The sequence below is a fragment of the Xiphophorus hellerii genome, chromosome 2 (assembly GCF_003331165.1).
Source record: "Xiphophorus hellerii strain 12219 chromosome 2, Xiphophorus_hellerii-4.1, whole genome shotgun sequence".
Taxonomy (NCBI): Eukaryota; Metazoa; Chordata; class Actinopteri; order Cyprinodontiformes; family Poeciliidae; genus Xiphophorus; species Xiphophorus hellerii.
The window spans coordinates 17,844,978-17,869,736 of NC_045673.1; the positions used below are offsets into that span (position 1 = coordinate 17,844,978).

Here is a 24,759-nt window from a genome sequence, read left to right on the forward strand (position 1 = left end):
TTTAGAAAGTTGGGAAGTTAAACAGCTGGGGTATTTTATGAACCGTAACCTATGGAAGAACGCAATGTTTAATTCTTACTGCATTTAATACCACTGATGTATCATGCAGGTGAACTACATAGAGAATTGGAACCTGAATAATTCAACAAAAAAAACCCTACATATTCTGCTTACTACTTTTTTCCAGCTCTGTGTTGGAGCTGTAATGTGTTTCGTCTTGGCGTTCTCCTGGGATTAGATTTGTGATTTCAACATGTAAACTTTTGAACAATCAGCAATAGTTTGTCTTTATGTTGTGTCTCCAAGGTGCCACCAGGGAAATCGGCTCTGCTCTGACAAGAATGTGCATGCGACACCGTAGCATTGAGGCAAAATTAAGACATTTCACGAAGTAAGAACCACATGTACATTTTTCTATATCTGTTTTGTTTCTTTTCTTGAACTGGAACCTTTTTTGGGTTTTCTGTGCTTGAATGCAGCTTCCATGTTTTAAACTTCATCCTTGTCTTGTTCCCGTAGTGTTCTCATGGAAGGTCTGGTAACGCCACTCCAAGACAGGATAGAGGAATGGAAGAAGACAGCTAATCAGCTTGACAAAGACCATGCCAAAGGTATAGCAACAAGAGAGTGTAGTAAAATCGGCTCGTGCTCTGTGTCTCAATGTGAGTTGGAACATTTATGCACCTTTTCTCCCCCACTATCTTTTTACAGAATACAAGAGGGCTCGTCAGGAAATTAAAAGAAAGTCGTTAGATACTATTAAGCTCCAGAAGAAAGCAAGGAAAGGTGAGGAAACCATGCAAGGCATGCTTAGTAATCAAAACCTTGAAATTCAAGATGAGAGAAATTGGTGGGCAACTGGCTGTTGGGCTGTGCGGTGGTATTATAGTGAACTAGCACCATCTAGAGTGTTGACTGAGACATTCACGTTCTGTCAAATCAAAATCTACAGCAGCCTCAGTGGCTCCTCTGCAGCTAAGGATGGTTTGCTTTATGAATCATAGTAATTTCCCTTCCTCTTGCTGTGCTTGCATTAGCCCCTACTGCTGGTTCTGATTAACCTTCAATTTTAACATGCCAGCGGTACGAGCTAATCATAAACATGCAATGCAGTTTGATGCACCTAACGCTGCCTGTTCTTCTGTCTCTCCATCCCTGCCTGATACTACAACCCTCCTCTGTTTCTTTCTGGCTTTTCCCCCTGGCTGTAGAGCTTCTAGGTATGTCTGCTGCCTTGTATGAGAAACTCACATGCAAGCATCAAAACCATCATTAGATCAATCTGCCGTCAGAAAAGAAAAAAACAAAATTGTGCTGTCTTAGCATTTTTAGCTGGAGGATGAAAGAGTTTAATACGCTTAAAGAATGTGCTTGCATGAGACGTTGGATGAAATTTGCAAGGGAAGATTGACTCTCCTGTCAGCTCTGCAGTGAAGTAACTGGTTGCCAGATGTCATTTGACTGAGCTAAGCAAAAAAAAGACTGCTCTGCTCAAAAATAGCAGAATCCACCTACAAGCATTTTAGACTTAGAAATTAGCACACGGTGATATGTTCAATTTATATACGAAAGAACTGAAGTCTAAAAATTGCACAGCGTGCTGGGTGAAAAAATGAAGCTGCTGCTTTCTTCCAGGTACCGTTAGTTTAATCTATGCCTGCTGCCTCATGGCAATTGCTTTATTTACAATATTCAATATATGTTAAAGGACTAAATACAGGCTGTTAAATTTAAACTCTAAGTCCAGCTACTATTGACATTGTAAATTCAGAAAATGAAAATCATATGAATGATAGTTACATGTAGCTAATATTTGTTAGATAAATTGACTGGACAGAGTTAAGAGCTCCACATTTTGGCACATCTATAGAGATGTGTCAGACGCTACAAATGTTATTTTTGTTCTCTAGCATAATCTCACACAGCAAAGTATAGAAAAATAAAGTTACGTTTGAGTGAATTTATCCAGTGAAATAAAATTACGCTAATATTTTTTAATAAAGAGGAATTCTTTGCATCGTACCTCTAGATTGCCCAGAGAGCATCTCCTTTGTTTTCTATCTGTGTTCTAGATTTTCTGTTCAGCTCATACGTTTTCTAAAGAATTTAAGTCTGGGGAAGAGTTGATTCTTGTCTACAAAGACTTGGTTGTAAGTTTTAGATCGTTGTCCTGAGACTCATTGACGACCATTTTTCTGACAGCGTCAGTAAGATTAGCATTTAAACTGTCCAGGTGTTTCGAAGAGATTGTAGACTGTAAAATCACAAGGACCGTCATCATACCTGTCAGTGGGCATGAAATGCTTTTCCTCATATTGAATATTAGTCTGATTGGATTTGTATCATCTGGCCAAAGCATGTTTTTCCATGCTAGTAGAGTTTAGAAGACTCCACATACAGTACTTGCATTTGCAGTGAAAGGACAGAAGATGCCTTTCCTCCACGTGCTTCCCAAGCTAGTGGTTGGCATGTAAGTTGCAGTGAAAGCTTGTTATTGAGACTCAATGGCCCCAAGATGCCACTTTTTGCTAAAGTGTGCATATAGTAAGATTTTTAGATTTTTCTTTTAGCTGTTTTATGATCGTACTTACAGTGTGTTTTGGTAAGACAAACTTGGATCCTCATTCAGTGTTGTTGCCACAGTTTCAGTTGTTTTTTTAAAAAAGGAACTCTGGGTTTGCTAATTAAAAATTCATAGACACTGAATAACCTAAAAAAAAAAGTTAATAATTCATTTTAGTCCAATAAGTGTGTGTTATGGTGCTATATTGCAGTTTCTAAAAGCCCTCCTACAATATCACAGTAGTGGAAAACAGTTGGTAAATACTAGATGTAATCAGTCAGGAAAAGACCTTCAATACCTAAATTGCCATGACCTTCTGCCTGACCTTTGGACAAATCCAAAAGGTGGAAAAAATGATAAATCACATCCCTGTTTCCCGTTTGTTAGCCTCTTGAAACTTTAATGTGATTTAGAAATTCGAGGAATGTTTGATTTTTATGTTCTTTTCAAACCGTTTTTATAAAGTAAGAAACTGTTGTTAAAAAATGGCCAATAAGTCAGTCCCTCTGATATATGCTTCTTCTTCACACCCTGACATTTAACTCTACGATGATGACTGCAGCCTGAAAATTGTGTTTAAAAACCTCTGAAAGGACAAGCCAGTCACATTTTTATGTGGCTCTACTTTTAATTAGTGTTCTTACATAAGTGTGCTCTGAAAGATTGACTTTGTTCCTGTTAATTTATGGTCAACATTAAAAAAAGACAAATAGTTTAATTTGAACTATTTATCGTTAAACACACATATGTGTGTTGTCAGTGATTATAATTCATATCACCGCAAAGTTATGGAAGTACCAACGTGGAATTAATAGTATAGCTTATTTTTAAGAGTCAACTAAAAATGCTAAGATACACATGCCCTGTGGTGAACATGTTAGTTCAGATCATGCAATCAAAGCAGAAGTGCGGCATCCTCATTAATCATTTTCCATCCCTCATGTAACTGTGGTATGCAGCCCTGATCATTCTACACAATCTCGTCCTCTTCAGCGTCTGCACATCGTCCTTGTTTGATGACTTCTTTCATTTTCCTCCCGCTCCCATGTGCATGAACCATTTAAGTGTGAAGTCTGTCAGTGCATTAACCTCTAGTCCACAGCTGCTCATCATTATTTGTTCTAATCAGTGTTTAATTTTTTTCTTCTTTCCCCTCTCCTTGACACTTTACGCTACTGCTACAATCATCACCCACCCCCTTTCAAAACCAATCCTCAATGTCTTTTCCCACTGTTTATTCAACTCCCGTTTCCTCCCACGGTTTGCAAACTGTGCTGCTGCCTCACTCAGGCCGGGGAAACCTGCGCCCTCAGCTGGACAGCGCCATGCAAGATGTCAGTGACCTGTATCTGCTGATGGAGGAGACGGAGAAGCAGGCGGTGCGAAGGGCGCTTCTGGAGGAGAGGGGACGTTATTGTACATTTATCAACTTCCTTCAGCCGGTGGTGGTGAGCAGCGTTTGTGCTTTATGTCCACAAGAGCTCCAAGGCTAAAATCTAGAGCTTTTCTCGTCCTTCGCCGGACGACTTTTGATTTATTGTGTTTTTCGCACAGAATGTGGAGATTGCCATGCTGGGAGAAATAACCCACTTACAAGCTATTGTTGATGACCTTACCATGTTGACTGAAGACCCCCACAAGCTGCCACCCGCCAGTGAGCAGGTAACAAGGCTGAACTGCTCCTAGTTCTCATAATGCTGTGGAAGTAAATGATGTACAATTCACTTCTGCACACAGTGAACCGGAGGGTGGAGGAGGTAAAATAAATCTCCATAGCTCACTGCTAGAGAACTCCAGAAATTAATGTCATCTTGGGGTCCTCGACTTTCCGTGTTAATCAACAGGCACATGCAGGGTTTTTGTTTGGGAGGCCAGAAAAAGGTTTTTCCATCCTCCCATCACAAATGTAAACATGTAGCGTTGGCAAAATACTGCCTGAACTTTAACTGGGAACTTGTGCTTTGTTGAGACGAGATTAAAACCCACACAGTCCCACGGAAACTAACCTCTCTCTGAGCCATCTGTGGTAGTTAATATATGATGCTAATCAAAGGAAGTGCAGATTGGAGCTCTGTACATAAAGTAAATGTCTGAAAATTCATAAAAAACAGTGGCCTCAACATCAGTGGTGTCTGAAGACTTTTCTGTTTTTCCTATCTTAAAACATAACAGCTACTGAAGAACTGATTTGTACCTGAAGTCCTGTGATTTGTTTTCTTTTGGTGACCTTAAGCTCCACTCACAATTTGTGTTAATGGCAAAAGGTGTGTGTCAAATACAGGAGCGGTCTCTGTGTGTTTTCATCTTTAATCCCAAGCCATGGTCTATAAACACCATAGTGCCCACTGCAGCAATGCCAATGTACCCCTGATCGAAACCTTTGAGGTGAAGTAAAGAGAAGAGTCCATAAAACAGAGAGAACTGATCAGTGTTGTTCTATCAGGTTGGATAAAGTAGGAGCAGCTTTCCAAACTTTCCAAATTAACATCTGTGTGTCCGTCCACGTTTTATAATTATCCTAAAATAATAAATTCTTACTCTGCATCAATTAGCCTCAAGAAAACTTTTATATATGACACTTAAACTTGTCATCATCATTTCTTTGATGGATTTCTGCAGGTAATTCGGGACCTGAAAGGCTCTGATTACAGCTGGTCCTACCAGACTCCTCCTTCCTCCCCGAGCAGCACCAGCTCCAGGAAGAGCAGCATGTGCAGGTACAGCCTACAGTATAAACACACACGGGTCCTTTTGGTTCACTGCAATAAAAAATCCTCTGCAGACATTTCTGAAAATAGATAAAAAAAAACAACTCTTCTTTGACTAAGAACTTCCAGGATCTTTCTTAAAGTTATTTACAGCTGGGTTGGTAATGATGGATATTATTAACAGTGGAGCTGTTCTGAACAAACGCATGCGCAATCTTAACATCACTCCTCCTAATATCAAAACTTTGAAAGGAGTCCGTATTAATATGAATTCGATGTGTCATCCTGACTACCTGTGATAGTCGACATGCAGGACCTGTGGTACCTTGCGAGCTCCTCGGCTCCTTGCTCCAGGCAGATTTGTCATTTTCAAGCTTCTTACAGCCAGATTACGTCGAAAGCTGTCAAACATCACAGGCAGAAAGGCACCAGCTTACACAGTAACCAAAACCAGCATTTTTCATTTTTTTTTTAAGGCTTTGACAGTTTATTTATATATGTGCAGTTTTGGGGTCGAGAGAAAAGTCTGCCTTCAAACAGGACCCCTTGTAATGGGGGAGTAGAAGGGAAATCATCTTGCTTTGCTGTTAAGGTTTCTGTCAGAACCTCAGCAATATTTGAGGCAATTAACGCGACACCCTATTTTTAGTTTGTTTGTGTTTATTCACTCCTAAATGTGTAAATACACAGCTCACGTGTTTTAGAGACGATAAAGAAGGGTGTTTTTTAGAATTTCACTTTAGCAATAAAAAAGCTGCATTAAACTTTTGTTGTTTTGATAAAACTGTTCTCAGGTATGACATACAGACCTGTTGACTAATACTGATTAGGTTTTACTGGGAAACGGCCACTACGGCCCCATGTTGCAGCTCACTAAGACTGAGCCATAAGTCTTCGTGTATTCATTATTTGTATTAATGTTGGTTTAATTTTAAACTTTTAATCAATAAATTTGAACAGATTTGTTTAATCAGAGTGGGAAACAGACACCTTAATAGAATTTCAAAAGCTACATTTGAGTCCAGTTGTTTGAATTTACGTTTGATTCTGGCCGGACCACTTTGGGTCAACATACTTAAAAATAAAAATAAAAAAGACATGGAGAGAAAGGAGACAATGAGTGCAACAGCTTGAGAGGACATTGAGGATTAAACAAGAAGGGTCACACAGTAGTAGTTCAGACATTACAAACAAAAAGCTAATCTTTGATTATTGATATCAACTGATATGAAACCCTCCTTTCGTGACAAACTTTTTTAGCTACTATCAGTGCAAGTGTGGATTCATATCAACTGACACAGTTGGCAATATAAGCCAACACTTTCACTGTTGCGTGACTTTTTTTATAATAGTGAGCACCCCAAAAATACATCCTTGCTAATATTTGAATAAATGTCCATCACTAAGCTGCAAATGAATCACACTTGACTATTAACAAAGTCAGATTCTTAAATTTCACTTCAAATTAACAGCTAGACAGCTAATACCCAGACACACTTCAATTCTCAAGCAGGACAATGACGTGAAGCTGTGAAAATAAACCAGATTAAATGCAATCTACCACTTCTGGAAAGTTTTATCAGTCTTTTTAAGCCTTTTACCCTGAAACAGAACTATTGAAATAAATCACTGAAAGCATGGATGTAAACTTCTTGATGAAGTCATATTGGTCCACTACAACCTCTATGTGGGTGAATCAAAGCAGAAACACATCTTGCTTTTTGACAGTACAAGTACTTACAGGTGAACAGAGCTTGTTATTCAGGGCCAAAGCCCAACAGTGTCCACAGGAGCTCCAGCTTTGGTGAAACTATGACCCAACCATCTCCGCATTTCAAATTTGCCCTTGTTAAAGTCACTCCAATCCTTATTCTTGTCCATTCTTTCTGCTTCTAACACATTGACGTCAAGGGCAGAATGTCCTGTTGATGCACAGTACTTCTCTCCCACTGCCACGTTGTCAGCCTGATGAGTTAATCAGTGTTTTCAATTTTAGCCCATCTCATGGTTATACTCTGATAGCTGCAGAATCATTAGTGTATCTGTGCAAAAAAAACAACAACAACAAAAAAAAACTGGATTATTTATCAAAGGCGAGGGAAATAGAAGACGGTCCCTGGTTTTAAATAAATAATGATTATTCAATTTGCCATGTTTAATTTGGCATTCCTCCTTAAGCCTCATTCTAGAGAATGAAGATTAATGAGAAGTGATAACTGCGGATGCGTTCCGTGGGGATGCGAGGAGGGGAGCGGGTGTGGGGGAGGAGGAGTGCCGCGGGAAGGTGCGGAGCGCGTTTCTAAATGTGTGGGTGACAGAGGAAAGCAACTCTGAACGGAGATAACAAAGCAGGAGACAAAATGCACAAAGCCAGCTCTTAATCTTCAGAGGAGAAGAAAAAATCAAATAAAGGGATAATGTTTTAATGCTCTTTGATGCTCCAAAATTAAAAGAATGGCATCATTTGGCAAACATTCACGCTTGCAGCTTTTATGATCAGATTTTTAATTTAGCCTGTCCTGTTTCTGCACAAATCCTCTCCTAAAAAAAAAGCATATTTCATAAAAAAATGAAAAGAATAAAAAACATGACAATATTGATTATGGGATTGTCTATTATTCACACTCTGTAACATTGTGCCAACAGTTTGCTTCAGATGCCCTCAGCGGGAGCGCATCGGCTCAGCAGCGTCTCCTCCCACGACTCTGGCTTCGTCTCACAGGATGCCAACACCCATTCTAAGCCTCCGTCACCCATGCCCTCGGATATCACCAGCCAGGTAGCTGTCTTTGTTATGATTCTGAAAAATCTTTCTTTTTTTTAATATAAATAATACAAAGGAACAGGATTTTGTACTCCGGCAAAACTAGGACCAAAGCAGCCTTGTGCTCCCCAGAGATTCTTCAGGCAGTAATGCTGCAGGGCAGGAGGCAACAGCAACAGCTTCACTTTCTTGTAAACATAACACAGTGCTTTGAAATAAGTATTTACTTTTACATTTTAATGTTTTTAGATTGATTTTAATATGAGCCAAAAAGTAACATTTTAGTCTTTCCTCTTGTAAATTAATCCTTTATTTTAATTTATTAGGGGAAGAAAAACATCATTTGTTTGTTTTTGTCTGATATTTCTATTTGTTCGATCATTTGAAACACGCAAGTTTGACCCAAAAAATGCAGAAAGAGAAAAAATTCAATAGGGGCAAAATATGTTTTTTTTCCCCCCTCCACTATAAATTGCTGCTGTTTTTAACCAACAATTACACCCAATCCAGTGTAGCAAGTCCACTTTTTCATGTTTGAATGTCAGATACAAATCCCTCGTCTCAGCAAGAGCTTGATAGTCAAACAGAGATTTTCACTTTCAATGTAATCATTTGCAAATATGGAGTTCTTATCCCACTGGACTGATAAAGTTATTCAGCCTCTCATGGTCGGAACAGATTGCAGTGTATTGAAGACACTCAGTAGTGCTCCAGCACACCAGCTGATGCAATGTTCCTTTTCTGAATAAATGATCTTACAGGGTACTTTATTTTCGATCTCGGCTGCAGTCTATAGATCCCATAAGAAAAGGGGAAGAGAAAAAAATAATCCTTCTAGCTAAAGCTTATCAGCGCTCTTTTTTTCCAACTCCCAACCCTCTTCCTGTTCATCTCTCCCACCTACCTCCTTCTCCTGATTTCCTCTGCAACTGTTCTTTACTTCATCTTCCCTTCCCCAGAAATCCACAAGCTCAGCCTCCTCTGAGGCCTCAGAAACCTGCCAGTCTGTCAGCGATTGCAACTCTCCTACAGCGGTTAGTACTGCATGCATCCTACCAACGCTCACAGACATGCACTCACACACTGATTCGCAGCCCGTTTCCTCTCATTGTTAACTACTGGTTTTTTAAAAAAGCCCATTGGCTGCTCACGGCAGCCAATGGGCTGTTACAGAAAGTGGCTCGCCACTTTCTGTAACACTCGCTATGTGTTTACAGTTAATGAACTCGTAATAAAAACCAGAGCTAGGTTCGGCTACTGGAGTAGTGAGAAGTGTATTTTGAATTAATGACCACAGACCCAAAAAATTTAGTTAAAAACAGCCGGCTTATTATTTGTTGAAAGAACAATAAAAGAATAAACAACAACAATGTTACACAATTAACACAAAATGACACAAATTCCAAAAAAATATAATAGTTTCCAGTTTCTTTCAGAATATTTTATAAATCTAAATTAAGGATACTATTTATTTTACCTAGGTTATAGTTCTATTTAAGCTCTAGTTAATACTATTTATCTGTTTTAATTTACAGTTTGTTCTAATCTGTTTAATCTATTTTAGTTCTTTGGTGTTTCCCTTAAGGAGTAAAAAAAAACAATAACAGCAAAACAACAACACAGCAGAACAATTCAGCAAGGACAGGTCAAACTGTGCTTCAGATTGATGTCTTGTTTCCTCCGATGATCCAACAGTTAATTCTGTTTCAGTGACCCACTGCTAATGCGCACAACAACATAGGCAGGTCACAGAAAGTGGCGAGCCAGCCAGGAGTAGGAAATAGAAGCATAAAATTTATTTCTGACCCTGATCAAAAAAAAAAAAAAAAAAAAAAAAAAAAAAAGCCAAGTTCAGCAAGAACAGAAAATATGGAAATAGTCAACAGAGAAAACGTCAAAGTCCCGAACTCGGTCATTGTCAGTGGTATTGCCGATACGGAGGCTGATGAGGATGTCTTAGATTTCCTTAACAAGTATGGGAAGATAAGGAGAATCCTAAAAGTAGATGACTCGCAGTCCTCTTACCACCAAAATGCCATTGTGGAGTATGAGAGTGGATCTGCCTTGACAGCACTTGAACCCTTACTCCCTTACATGTTTGAGAGCTCAACCAAAGTCTCTTATCAAATCAGAGCCCTGTCCAGTGAGTACGTGTCTGACGTCACAGACAGAGCCACCCACCGTTTTTTTTGTGAGCTACAAGAAATTGCTAAATTAGGTGGAAAATCCTTTGAAGCTGTCCTGCATGAGCATCTGTCCAAATGCTCTCAATCAGTCACAGGCAGCTCTGAGACACCTGAAACTGAGAGTTTCACTCTCGAAACACAAAGTGAGTTAATGAACCCAGTTGCCAGACCAACCCAAGAAAATTTCCAACTTTTTCAAAATAAAAATGCAGAGCAGTCTAAAACTACTCTAAGCAGCTCTGACTCAGTTAATCAACCTCGACTCAATCTAGCCTCCAACTTATCACAGAACCTTGTCACTCACCCTGAGGTGCAAAAAGTAATTGTAGAGCATATAGTGCGAAGTGAAGCCCCAGTCTCACAGGTGAGTGCCTCTTTTCGTCTGAGGCAGTTTTCAGGCAAATTACCTTGTCCTAGTCACGAGGCTGATTTTGATACATGGCGCAACAGTGTTGAGCTCATACTTAAGGATCCAGATGTATCTGTCTTGCAATGCTCAAGAAAGATTTTAGACAGTCTGATGCCACCTGCATCCGATGTAGTAAAACCCTTGGGCCCTACAGCATTACCATCAGCTTATCTTGAACTGTTAAATTCAGCTTTTGGCACAGTAGAAGATGGTGATGAGCTTTTTGCCAAATTTCTCAACACCCTCCAAGACCCTGGTGAAAAAGCATCACATTACCTTCATCGCTTGCAGACAGTCCTCTCTAAAGCTTTGAGCAGAGGCGGAGCAGTCCCCACTGAAGCAGACCGACACCTTCTGCGTCAGTTCTGCCGTGGATGTTGGGACAATGCCTTACTAGCAGAGCTCCAGCTTGAAAGAAAAAGAAATGAACCCCCTTCATTCACTGAGCTGCTGTTGCAGTTGAGAATTGAAGAAGACAAGCATAGTGCAAAAGAGAGTAGAATGAAAAAACACTTTGCTGCTACTAGACCAAAAGTAGCCTCCCACACTATTACTGCAACTTCTGACCTTTTTGAACCCACAGTGCAAGACAATCTCACTGAGATGCAAACCCAGATAACCCAGATGCAGAGTCAGCTGACAAGATTGAAACCCCAAAAAGTAGTTCAACCTGTGGTTCCCCAAAGTGATCTGATCGCAGAACTAAAAGCACAAATTACTGAGCTGCAGAGTCATTTGGCTAAACTAAAACCACCAAATTCTATTAAGAAAAATGCTAGTGCACCTAAAGCTAAGACACAAACTAAGCCTAGAGCACCTGAACAAACCGCGGCAGTCCAAACTGTAAAGAGTAGGCCGAAGCCTTGGTATTGCTTTCGATGTGGTGAAGATGGCCATATTGTTTCAGCTTGCTCCAATGAATCAAACCCGTCCCTTGTAGCTGATAAGAGGAAGCAGTTAAAAGCAAAGCAGTTACTTTGGGACGAACAGAACAAACAAACACAGTCTTTAAACTAGAGGAGGCCCTCATTGCGGGACAAATGGGTGCTGTTAGTGAAACCAGTCCCACTAAACATTCAAGAAAAAACAGGAAACGTTTCCATCACAACAAATCAGCCAAAGTGAAGTTACCCAAAGGCCTAGTTGGAGCCAAGTACACTGCTGAGGTGCTAATTAATGGGCAGGCTTGTAATTGCCTTCTTGACACCGGGTCACAAGTGACAACCGTATCACAGTCGTTTTATGATAGTTATCTCTCACATTTGGAGATCCATTCCATACACGACCTTCTTGAAGTTGAAGCCGCAAATGGTCAGAATATTCCATATTCAGGCTATATTTGTATTGATATCACATTTCCAAAAAACAGTTTTGGACATGAAATTATCGTGTCTTCTCTTGCGTTGGTTGTTCCCAACACGCGCTCCAGTGTCCAATCTTCTCTCTTGATTGGCACTAATACCCTTGACCTTCTCTTTGAAAGTTTTTCTCTCACTAACACAGATTCCAGTACCCTTCCTTATAATTACAGAGTGGTGCTGAGCGTGTTACAAAAGAGACACAGGCAGAAAGAGACCAGCAATCTTGGTCTTGTCAGACTGTCAGGAAATGAGCCTGAAATCATTCCTGCAGGCCAAAGTAAAGTCTTGGAGGGGTCAGTTCATGTGAAAGTTGACACTCCAGATAAGTGGATTGTAGTTGAGCCCCCCAATACATCTTCCTTACCAGGTGGTGTTTTGGTCACTAACTGTTTACTCACCCTTCCTGAGAACCGATCGCATAAGCTTCCTGTGGTCCTGCGAAATGAAAGTAAACATGACATAGCTATTCCTAGAAACAGCGTCATTGCTGAAATTCATGCTATGCAGGAGATTTTGTCCCATTCTCATATCTCTGATGAGTCAAACCAAACTTCTAGTCCACAGCCTGCTGAGCTTAATTTAAACTTTGCAGATTCCCCAGCCCCTGCTGAATGGAAAGAGCGAATTATGCAGAAGTTGAATGCTATGCCAGAGGTTTTCGCGCAGCATGATACTGATTTTGGATGTACTAATAAAGTAAAGCACCAGATCAAACTGAGCGATCAGACCTCTTTTAAACACAGGCCTCGCCCAATACGACCACAAGACGTCGATGCTGTACGTCGTCATTTGCAGGAACTGTTAGAGGCAGGGGTAATCCGTGAATCCGAGTCAGCTTTTTCCTCACCCATCGTGGTAGTAAGGAAGAAAAATGGAGATGTACGACTTTGCGTCGATTATCGAAAGCTAAACCAGAACACAATCAAAGATGCTTATGCACTTCCTAATCTGGAAGAAACTTTTTCAGCCCTTAGTGGGTCGAAATGGTTTTCGGTCCTGGACCTCAAAAGTGGTTATTACCAGGTGGAAGTTGAGGAGGCAGATAAGCACAAGACAGCTTTTGTGTGCCCACTGGGATTTTTCGAATTTAACCGTATGCCGCAGGGTGTAACTAATGCTCCTAGCACGTTTCAACGGCTGATGGAGAGGTGTATGGGCGACATAAACCTTAAGGAAGTCTTGGTCTTTTTGGACGACCTTATAGTTTTTTCAGAAACCCTTGAACAACATGAAACACGTCTTCTCAATGTGCTCAATCGTCTCCAAGAATATGGTCTAAAACTATCACTTGAGAAGTGTAAGTTCTTCCAGACATCTGTGAGGTATTTGGGGCACATAGTCTCTCAGCGCGGTGTTGAAACAGACCCTGAAAAGGTTGCTGCTTTAACAACTTGGCCAAGCCCTACAAACCTAAAAGAACTCCGTTCCTTCTTAGGTTTTGCGGGGTATTATAGACGGTTTGTTAAAGATTTCTCCAAAATCGTTAAACCCCTTACTAACTTAACTGCAGGATATCCCTCTCTGCGCAAGAAAAGTAGCTTTCGGCTAAACCGTGACCAGTACTTTCAGCCAAAATCTCCTTTTGGGGAGAGATGGACAGAGAGCTGTCAACGAGCATTTGAAACAATAATACACAAACTAACTACTGCTCCAGTGTTGGGCTTTGCCGATCCCAAGTTACAGTATGTATTACATACAGATGCCAGTACAACTGGACTAGGAGCAGCTCTGTATCAGGAACAAGAGGGAGAGATGCGCGTTATCGCATACGCGAGCAGAGGCTTATCGAGAAGCGAAAGCCGGTACCCTGCTCACAAACTTGAGTTTCTTGCCCTCAAGTGGGCGGTAACGGAAAAGTTTTGTGACTACTTGTATGGTAGTCCTTTCACAGTGATAACTGACAGCAATCCTCTAACTTATATTTTAACCACCGCTAAGTTAGATGCAACAAGTTATCGCTGGTTATCTGCTTTATCGTCATTTGAGTTTCAGCTTCGGTATAGAGCTGGAAAACAGAATACGGATGCAGACGGTTTGTCTCGCCGCCCACATCCTGAACCAGTAAATGATCTCGTCTCCCTGAAAGAACAGGAGCGAATTCGCCAATTTGTACAACATCACTTACCTGGCACAGATCCTTTCACTCATGTTCCTACTTGTGCTGTAAATGCAATCTGTGAAAAACATCTAGTATTTCAGTCTTTTGATTCAGATCTTTATGATCTTACCTGTCCCCTTGTAACATCTCTGTCTATGACTGCTAGCGCGGTCCCTGACAGTTTTGATCAGTGCAGCGTTTTTCCTGTCATCCCAAGCATGTCAGAAGAAGAATTGAGTCAAAGTCAAAGAAGCGATCCTGCTATCAATGAAATCATACATCAGCTGGAAACAGGTGAAACACCATCTCCTGTGGTGCGAGAAGAAATTCCACAACTTTCCATCTTTCTGCGTGAGCTGAGCAAACTTGAGCTGCAGAATGGGATTTTGTACAGAAAAAGGCAAGTAGGTGAAGAAATCCAGTATCAACTTATTCTCCCTGAAAGCCTCAGATCTATGGTATTGAAAAGCCTCCATGATGACATGGGTCATTTTGGCTTTGACCGAACCCTTGATTTGATCCGAACCAGATTTTTCTGGCCAAAAATGGCCTCAGATATTGATAAAAAAATCAAAACCTGTAGCCGGTGTGTTTGCAGAAAGACTCTGCCAGAGAAGGCAGCGCCTCTAGTAAACATTCAAGTAACCAGACCTCTCGAGTTACTGTGCATTGACTTTTTGACAATCGAACCAGATCGCAGCAATACTAAAGATGTCCTTGTTATCACTGATTTCTTTACAAAGTATGCTGTAGCAATTCCTACACCGAACCAAAAGGCTCGTACTGTAGCAAAAGCCCTGTGGGAAAACTTTATCATCCACTATGGCTTTCCAGAAAAATTGCACAGCGATCAAGGAGCAGACTTTGAATCAAAAACTATTAAAGAGCTATGTAACCTAGCCGGAATACAGAAAGTCAGAACATCACCCTACCACCCCAGGGGAAACCCAGTAGAGAGATTCAATAGAACCTTATTAAACATGCTGGGTACACTCACCGATGAGAACAAAAAACATTGGCGTGACTTCGTGAAGCCCCTCGTACATGCGTACAACTGTACCAAACATGAAAGTACTGGGTTTACACCATACGAGTTAATGTTTGGTAGGCAGCCTAGATTACCCATAGACCTTGCTTTTAATGTTACTTTGAGTCATCGCCAGCAACAATCCCACTCGCAGTATGTCCAAGCTCTAAAATCTCACCTTCGAGAGAGTTACCAACTGGCTAGTAAAAATGCTGCTAAAGTGGCTGAACGGAACAAAATCAGATATGACCAACATGTAACCGAATCTGTCTTGGATGTTGGTGATCGTGTGTTGGTAAGGAATGTTAGGATTAGGGGTAAACACAAGTTATCAGACAGGTGGGAATCCGTTGTCCACGTAGTTGTAAATCAAAAAGACAACTTACCTGTATATACAGTTAAACCTGAGAACCAGGATGGTCCGACCAGAACTCTCCACAGAGACCTTTTGTTACCTTGTGGGTTCTTGCCAGCTGTCCCTGAGAATCCTGCTGTGGTCCGGGAGAATTCCAGCCGCCCAAAAACACGCCAATACCACACTACTGATTATGATGAACCTGAAATTGAGTACAACTCAGAGGAGGAAGACAACTATCCTTTGTATAACACTCCCGGCCCTCTGCAAGAAATTTCTAGGGTGGTTGAAGAATACAAGGTTGTCGTTCCTTCTAAAACTTATCTGAAACCTGTTGTTGAGCAGCTTAAATCAGACCATACTCATGTCCCAGAACAAAACACATTATCTGATAATGTGTCAGCAGACAACAATATAAAAAAAATGGACAACTTACCTGAAATGGACAACTCGGTGGAAACACTGAGTGTATCTGAACCTAAAATAGTCAGGTTACCAGAAACTCACCTTGATGAGATGGGAAATGCTTCAGACCTTAGTCAAGATAATACTATGGAAGTGACTCAGACTGAAGTGAATGAGACCGAACCTATGACCAGTGAGGACAAAGGACATGACACTGAGACAGAGCAAGCTGCTAAAAGACCTTCCCGACAGAAAACAAAACCAAAATTCTTAACCTACCCCAAATTAGGGAACCCTCTTGTCAGTGTAGTTCAATCCCTGTTCCAAAGTTTAAGTGAAGCTGTCACAAGTTCTATTGAAATCCCTGAGGTCCAGTTAGTTTAATTTGGATAGTATGCAAAAGGGACTTGCATAGATTTAAGTGGGGAGGGTGTAACCCAGGTTGAAATAGCCTCTTCATAAAAATAATAGTAAATTAGATAAATAGGAAATAAATAAATAGGAGAATAAATAGGGAATTAATCGATCTTAAAATTGTTAAAAATATATATATATATACATAAAAAGAGCAACAATTAGAGACAATAAAATTGCTGTATTTTGATTTTTTTTGATATTTTAATTGATTAGAGAAACTGTATAAACCAGTTTTGCTTTGTCAAGCGAACTCTCTTATTCTGAAGGGTTACATTTATGTGTAATCCATGTGACTAAATTCAGCCAATCGGGTTGCTGCGCTCTCTGACGTGAGAGAGAGAGAAGAAGCAGAGAGCGTAAAGCAAGCAGAGAGCGCAGAAGCAAACGGGATTGTGCTGGGAAAAAAAAAGAAGAAAAAAGAGAGACAGATAAGAGAAATTGACTACTCGTAGCTGACTTGCTGTCTAAGACGAGTTTTTGTTTTGTTTTGTCTTATTTCTTGAAAAGGAGCTTTTCGCATTATTTTTTTTCCTCACCCTGACTGTGTTCGGGATCATCTTTTGTGTGTTGTGGAACTGGACTTGGTGAGTTGGAAGTGTATTTTGTTCTTTTGTTTTTTTAGATAATGTAAACATTATTTAATTTAAATGGAAAGCTGAAGCGGAGGTTGATCAGCGGAGGCGTTGGCTGTTGCTCTTGGTGCTAACAGCAAGCCAACTGAAAGTCAGCAGGAGTAACAGCTGATTCGCTGAAGCCAACAGCCGCTCTTGTCAACAGAAATTTAACGGCTTATCAGCAGAGGAGCTAACTGTTGCTAACTGTCGCTCTTTGTTGGCAACAGGCTTTTTTTTTTTTTGTTGTTGCTGTTTTTTTATTTTCTTACGTTCGGCTGGGATTTGGACTAAGGAGTCTCGGATCATCACCGAATTGGATCTTCCTAAGGAGAACGAGATGGCGAGCCAACCCGGGAGCTTAATGACCATCTAGTAGGAGCTACGCCTTCTGCTGGACATTGCCAACCCCGCAACTTGGTATGACCTGCCTATGTTGTTGTGCGCATTAGCAGTGGGTCACTGAAACAGAATTAACTGTTGGATCATCGGAGGAAACAAGACATCAATCTGAAGCACAGTTTGACCTGTCCTTGCTGAATTGTTCTGCTGTGTTGTTGTTTTGCTGTTATTGTTTTTTTTTTACTCCTTAAGGGAAACACCAAAGAACTAAAATAGATTAAACAGATTAGAACAAACTGTAAATTAAAACAGATAAATAGTATTAACTAGAGCTTAAATAGAACTATAACCTAGGTAAAATAAATAGTATCCTTAATTTAGATTTATAAAATATTCTGAAAGAAACTGGAAACTATTATATTTTTTTGGAATTTGTGTCATTTTGTGTTAATTGTGTAACATTGTTGTTGTTTATTCTTTTATTGTTCTTTCAACAAATAATAAGCCGGCTGTTTTTAACTAAATTTTTTGGGTCTGTGGTCATTAATTCAAAATACACTTCTCACTACTCCAGTAGCCGAACCTAGCTCTGGTTTTTATTACGAGTTCATTAACTGTAAACACATAGCGAGTGTTACACATGCATCCTACCAACGCTCACAGACATGCACTCACACACTGATTCGCAGCCCGTTTCCTCTCATTGTTAACTACTGGTTTTTTAAAAAAGCCCATTGGCTGCTCACGGCAGCCGCACTGCAGTTTGACTTGGACTACTCCTGGATGTTGAGTGCTCTGACTCAGACTTGTCTGTCCATTTCCGCAGTATGGCTCATACTCATCCTTCGGTACCTTCCGCCCTGCTTTCTCTCACACTGGCACCATCAGACCTCTCTCTGTCATACTCCCTGCGTCCCCCACATTTAACCACTCACCTGGATCCAACAATCCTTCACCCACATCAAAGGTTCCTAGCTGGAAGGTTTGTTTTTGTTTGCAGTTTTTAGTTCTGAGTTTGTATTTTTTTTTCTTGCTGCTTTGCATTTTTTTTTTTTGTGGTTTATTTTTTGCTGCTAACTTCACAATCACCCTCATGCTGTTGCCCACCGAGCTCAGCTTTCCAGCCTTTCCTTCAGATTATGTGTTAATGTAGAATTAACACTGTCACAGCCTACCCTGGTCTGCACATATCTGCACACGCCTCTAAGCAGTCCCCGAGCCAAATGTATTTAACTGAGAGTACAACTGTTGGATGGCACAAAAAAAAACAAACAAAAAAAAAAAAACAGAGATGCAAAGTTGGAAGAGCTGTCTAATTTTTCCATCTGCTCCAGCAGGACTGGGCCAAGTCGAGCTCCTGCGAGCCGACGTTGGCCAGCACTCCGCAGCGCATTAGGGACTCTGTGGAAAAGATGAGAGAACCACCCAGTCCGCAGGGATACTCCGGGATGCAACCAGGTGACCTGCACAGAGCAAGAAGTGGCCCAGGAATTATTACAGCTAAGGTACAACAGACCCATGGAGTTTAAATGTAAATGTCTGTAAATTCATTCCTATGCCTCTGGGATTAAAGTGCGGTTTTAATGCAAATGTGTCCCAGTCTGTGTGCATTTCCTCCATATATCTGATTCTGTGTGTGCTTCAGCATGGAGAGCCCCCGTCTCCAGCAGCCAGTACGCTGGCTATGGTTCTCACCAGAGGCCTGAGCATGGAGCAGCAGAAGAGCAGCAGGGACTCTCTGCAGTACTCCAGCGGCTACAGCACTCAGACAAACACCCCGTCCTGTTCCGAGGACACGATTCCATCGCAAGGTAAACCTCTTCCTGAAAAGCCAAACACTCTGTGAGCTAGAAGGTTTTATGTATTTCATTCAACCAACAATGCCCCACGTATTGATTGAGTCCTGGTCAATCTTACAACATGAAGTGCATTTAGTACATTGCACTTTTGCACAATGTATCATTTTAAAACAGGAAAAAATACATGCATTTTTTGGGGGAATTTTACATGACTGTTATACTGTATGAAGTGAAAGGAAAAAGGGGGCTTTCATCATTTATTTTTTATTTTTTTTAGTAGAAATGTGAAAAGTGTGAAGGTCATATGTTTAAAAGCAAAAATGAAATGAATTACTTTCAGAAATCAGTAGTTCACTTGTGTGTAATTAATTCTCAATATAAGTACATCTGTTCAGTGAAGGTCTCATAGGTTTGTTAAAGAGTCATTAGTAAAAGGAAAGGAGCACAATAAACAAGTCAGGGCTAAGGTTGTGGAAATATTAATTGCAGGCATAGGTAATTAGATAAATCACAAGCTCTGAAAAGCTCTTTAATCGTTGTTGAATTCAGTTTCTGAAAGTGAAAACACTATGGTATGACTGTAAACCAACTTGCCCATTTATTAAGATGCCCAATGAAGACTGTGTATGTTAGCCTGGTTGTGTGTATTAATGCATGTTAAGGTACATTTGTTGTTTGACCTATTAAAATAGACAGTTTTAAGCATTTTTAGCGATGTTCTCAAGTATTCCTGGATTTCAGCTATTCGCGGGCGGTTGTTGTTATCCACCTATGAATGGATAACACTGTAGAGCCATCAAACAGGACAACCATAAACATACAATAATATGGCTTAGATGAAAGCATTTCTCTGTTCAATTGTTCAGTCTGAGTTTATTGCCCAAAGAAGAATGAGCAGAATTTCTGTCTCAATATAGAAACTTGCAGAAGTAATTGCTGTAAAGTACAGTTCTACTAAGTATTGACTCTTGGGTGTTGACTAAAAAATTAAGCTGAACTTTTCAAATGTTTATAAAATAAAAAAAAGAAAAATGAAAAAAAACATATGTACCTTTACCTTTCACTTCATCATATGCTCTACTTTGTGTTTAATGTGGAAAAAATTCCAAGGAAATGTAAGTTTGTAATTTCCAACTAAATGTGAAGAAGTTCAAGGGGTTTAAATGCTTCTCAGCACAGTAATTTCCTAATTACCCTGTAGCCTGTGAAACAAATTTCCCTGAGTCTCAGTGTAGTTACTGTGAACTATAGTACAATAAATGAGCTGCAGATGAACTCATCAAAATAACACTTGTCAGAAATTTTATCATTTAGTGTTTGAAAAAACAAAATAAAAATCCACATGACTCATTCTCTCTTTCTAGGTTCTGATTATGAGTGCTATTCACTCAATGGGGATGTTGACAACGAGGGGCAGCCAGACTTTGACAAGTCCTTCCACCATCCCACGCCACAGCAACATTGCTCAGAGCTACCGCCGCATGATTCAAACCAAGCGACCTGCAAGCACAGCAGGTCTGCCTGCAGGTAAGAGCCTGCAGGGGACTCCTAATGGCGCTGGAGGAAGCGGCCCTGGAGTCATTTCCTCTGGGACGGCCACCATCCGCAGGACGCCGTCCTCCAAAACTGGAGTGAGACGCACACCATCCACGTCTGGCCCCATTCCCATCCGGCCCCCCATTGTTCCAGTCAGAACTCCCACAGTGCCAGACTCTCCAGGGTCTGCTAGCCCATCCCCACACCACCTGGGTGGTGAGGAGTTTCTGTACAGTGATGACCCGTCCGCTGGTGACTACATGAGGGCCTCTCCCAAGCGGATGAGTCTTCCTGATACAAGTTGGGGCTACGGAGGAGGAGGAGGGATGGAGAAGACTGCTTACGCCCAGCAGGCCCCCGGCATGGCCGCCCACGCATCTGAGGAAGACCCTCAGCTTGCTGCCAACCGTCACAGCCTGGTTGAGAAGATAGGAGAGCTGGCAGCCAGCGCTCATGCCCTCGGCGAAGGTCAGTACCCGTTCCCCAGCTTGCTGTTCGGGGGACACGGCTCAGCATGCACCCCAGGTGACATCGTCTGTTACCCAGGAGGACGTGGATATGCTAAAAACCATTCGCCGTGGGGTGAAGCTGCGCAAGACGGTAACCGACGATCGGTCAGCTCCCAGGATTCTTCGGTAATTCAAGCAGAGGAAAGCCCTTAAAACTGAAGCACTCATAGACTGAGGCACAATGAGCAAGTAGGACAAAAGGTGGTCAATGAAAGCCAGTTGACAAATAAAGAGACTTTGAAGTATGTTAAGTAATTTCATGTCATGTATGTATTGCGTTCGTACAAAGTAATCCATTTATTTTCTTTTTGTTGTCATTTTTATTATTTTTTTGTTTGGTGAGCTGTGTTGCTGTGCATCTCCGCTTCAGCCCAGTTTTTCCCCAGTGGTCCCAGTGTGCAACACATTACACAGCTGAATGCTCTTACTATTAATACTTCTGTGTGTGCATTTCTCAATGACCACGGCCACCTGTCAGTGGAAAGTGGGTGACACAGTGCTCTGTGAGCCTGTCTCGTTTCTCATCGTTACTGTCCTAGTATTACTGTTTTGTTTCGTAAGCTGGACAGCAATTGTGTAATTTCATGTAAAAATAGAAGCAATATGGCAGTGTTTATATTGCTGTACTGTACTGTCAATATATTCTGCTATTAAACTGGCTTTTTACTGAACAACAGCGGCATTGTTTTTGCTACAAAATTATTAAAATTATTCTTCATTAGAGTGTGACGGTTTTTAAATTATGCACATTTGTTTGTTTGTGGTTGCTGAGATGTGGAGCAGCAGTTGTTATGAACATGGATTAATTAGGATATATATTTAAATGTGCAATGTGCTCCAACTATTTCCCTTGGCTTTTGAAGTTCTTCATTTCCTACTCAGGTTTTTTCAGATGTGTAGATTAATTAGTTTTTTTTTTCCTCAAGAACCCTCTTTACTGTAAATATTTATGCAAAAGTTAATCAGCAATTTTTTTGTTATTTACTCACTACAATAATGATACTTTTCCAGCTTTTTAACTTCAAAATATATGACCGTATTTCTCCTTGTCAAGGCTGCAACGACGTTTATGAGAATGCAATAATTTAAACAGACGAGTGGGGGCGCCGGAGGCTCTTTGGCGAGGTTAAACTGGTCGAATGCTGATTTTGGACCATTAATGTGAACCTTACTGGTGTTTGACGTCAAAGATCACAAGGTAGGTTGAAATGATACAGATATAGTAGGGCAAATTTACTGCATTTGTGAAAACAACAAAATGTAGACGGAACATATTTACCAAAAATATCATCAAAGTGCTGTTTTTGCTTTGTGTTTTTTACTTCCTGGGAGCAAAACGTCACTTCTAAAAACTGCAAGCGGTTCATTTGCTGCCAAATCTAGGCCACCACGCAGCTGGGGCTAACTTTGCACACTTTTCGCTGCCCACTGTTTATTGGCAGAAATGCCCAAATCTGAAGCAAAATTCTCATAAATGTTCCATTTATTTTTCAGAAACTGCTGGAAGTCCTGTCTTTGATAACCGCTCACATAACTGAAGTTTCTCCCTTCATGGCAGCAACAATGAACTCTCACTTGCGTTTTCTGGGGAAAGAAACCAGATTTAATAGTTTGCGCATGAATCCCTTTAAAAAACTTGCATCAAAAGGCCACTCAGTAGTGTTACCTTGAAAAAATATAACAATAACATAGTTTCTATTTAAAAAAATTGGTAAACTAAGATTGAAAGAATGATGGTATAAAGTAGATTTATCCCGTCTGGCAAATCACAGTAAATAAGAAGGTACAGTATGTCTTAAAAGCAGCAGAGAAATGTTTTAATAACAAGAAACAATGAGGCTTTCTTCGCATTTTAAGTTAGTTGAAATACTGGTTCTCACACTTTAAATGACAAGTACAATTTTAGTAGATACAATATTTTACTAAGTTTCTATTTACCACCTGATGAACTGGGAAATAATGCAGTAAAATGTTTTCCCAGTAGAAATTTACAAGTTAGAAGTTTTAAACCAAATGTTTACATACTCTAAAATAAGACATTCTTCCTTTTTCCACTGTCTGACATGAAACCAGATTGAAGCTTTCCTGATAGAGTAACTGAGTTAAGTTTTCTTCCACACACATTTTCAGCCCATAACTTTTCTACTGGTCTTAGATCATGGATTTCTGATAGCCACTTCAAAGCAAATATTCTCTGTCCTCAAATAACTAATTTGGCTGTACATGTAGAGTTACTGTCCATTTGGAAGACCCATTTTGTGCTGAAGGTTTAACTTAATGGCTGATGTCTTGAGATGCTACTTCAGTATTTCTATGTAGTATTTGTTTTTTATCCATAATGCCATGTACTGTGTGAAGTACACATCTGGCAAGTGGCAACATCAACCTCACCACTGTATCATGATGCTGGCACCACTTCACAGTTTGAATGGTGTTCTTACGCTGGGAAGTTGATCTTTTTCTTCTAAATGTAGCAATAGTTTTAATGGCCAAAGTTCCATTATTTTCACAAAACTGCAATACAAGTCTTCAAAATTTAAAGTCACTGTCCTTGTGTGTATTAGCAAATAGCAGCCTAGCTTTTTTATGTTGCTTTTGGAGCAACAGGTTATTTCCTTTGGTGGCCTTCAGTCCATGTTGGTAGGAAACTCAGTTACCTGTGGATAATGAAGCTTCAGCAACCACCTTCCCAAGGTTTTAATTTATGTTTTGGGATCTATGTCATATCTGCTATATGATGGCTGGACATTCCCATGTATATTTACATGTAGTAATTTGAACAGATGGGCCAGGGATCTTCAGACATTTGGGAATTGGACCAAAGGGTCAACCCAAACTTAATGAGGTCAACAATTCCCGATATCTTGGATGATTTCTTGTGATTTTCTCATGATGTGATGCCTTAAATTGTATTGTCAGGTGTGATATCTGAAGCTTGCAAAGCTATTACATCATTATCTGAGGTTTCTCAAAGTGTTCAAAGGTTGAGTAAACTTGTGAATTTGAAGAAAATTATAAAAGCATTTCTAGTACTCTACCAAATAGAAGCGATGTAGAAAACCTCAACTAATCTAGTCAATTTTGTGTCTGACATTGAGAAAAATAGGTTTTGTCCACGTAACGTTTTATACACTGTATGTAAATATCTCGTTTCATCTGTTCTTGATTTCACTTGCCTTTCATGCAAACCCAACGGGTTGAGACCCGACCTAAAACACAAACTTTCATCTGCTATCTGGAAAGTGCTTTGGGCCTCAGAGTGGTCAGAGGATCTGGGGTGGTGGTGGGAAAGTGCATATTATTGATCCCAGACTCAAAATTCAGTATTGTGACTAACAGCTGCAAGAAAATACTGTTTATCTATATGTGTGACATTGATTTGATTTTATAAAATCCAGATAGATGTGTTGTTATTACATTGTGTTGCTAAGAATAGTTAGCTTGGGCATCAAATACATCAATTGCAATCCAAATAGTTTTCTAACTTGGACTAGCAACACAGTTTGTTTGGGTGTTTGTGTCCCAGATCCTAATTCACACATCAGACATGGATGCATCGTAGCACATGTAGTCACCTGCTTGTTCCTGCTTTAGTGTTCTCCAGTACATTGTCAGTCTACTTTTTTTACCTTGCAAATAATTAATACTCAAACTTCTTTTGAGTACCAT

The 24,759-nt window shown here is 40.3% G+C and overlaps 1 protein-coding gene across 1 annotated transcript in view; it reads left to right on the plus strand.

The window, feature by feature from the left end:
* mtss1la (MTSS I-BAR domain containing 2a) overlaps positions 1-21,766 on the plus strand; it is a 44,633-nt gene extending 22,867 nt beyond the window's left edge. The window contains 15 exon segments of the mRNA XM_032589922.1: positions 307-391; positions 520-611; positions 712-786; positions 1,212-1,220; positions 3,854-4,011; positions 4,118-4,225; positions 5,183-5,280; positions 7,918-8,050; positions 8,995-9,069; positions 18,073-18,228; positions 18,581-18,751; positions 18,892-19,057; positions 20,410-20,480; positions 20,482-21,075; positions 21,077-21,766. Of these exon segments, the coding sequence (XP_032445813.1) occupies positions 307-391; positions 520-611; positions 712-786; positions 1,212-1,220; positions 3,854-4,011; positions 4,118-4,225; positions 5,183-5,280; positions 7,918-8,050; positions 8,995-9,069; positions 18,073-18,228; positions 18,581-18,751; positions 18,892-19,057; positions 20,410-20,480; positions 20,482-21,075; positions 21,077-21,220 (2,135 nt within the window). The 3' untranslated portion in view covers positions 21,221-21,766.
* Positions 21,767-24,759: the final 2,993 nt, after the last annotated feature.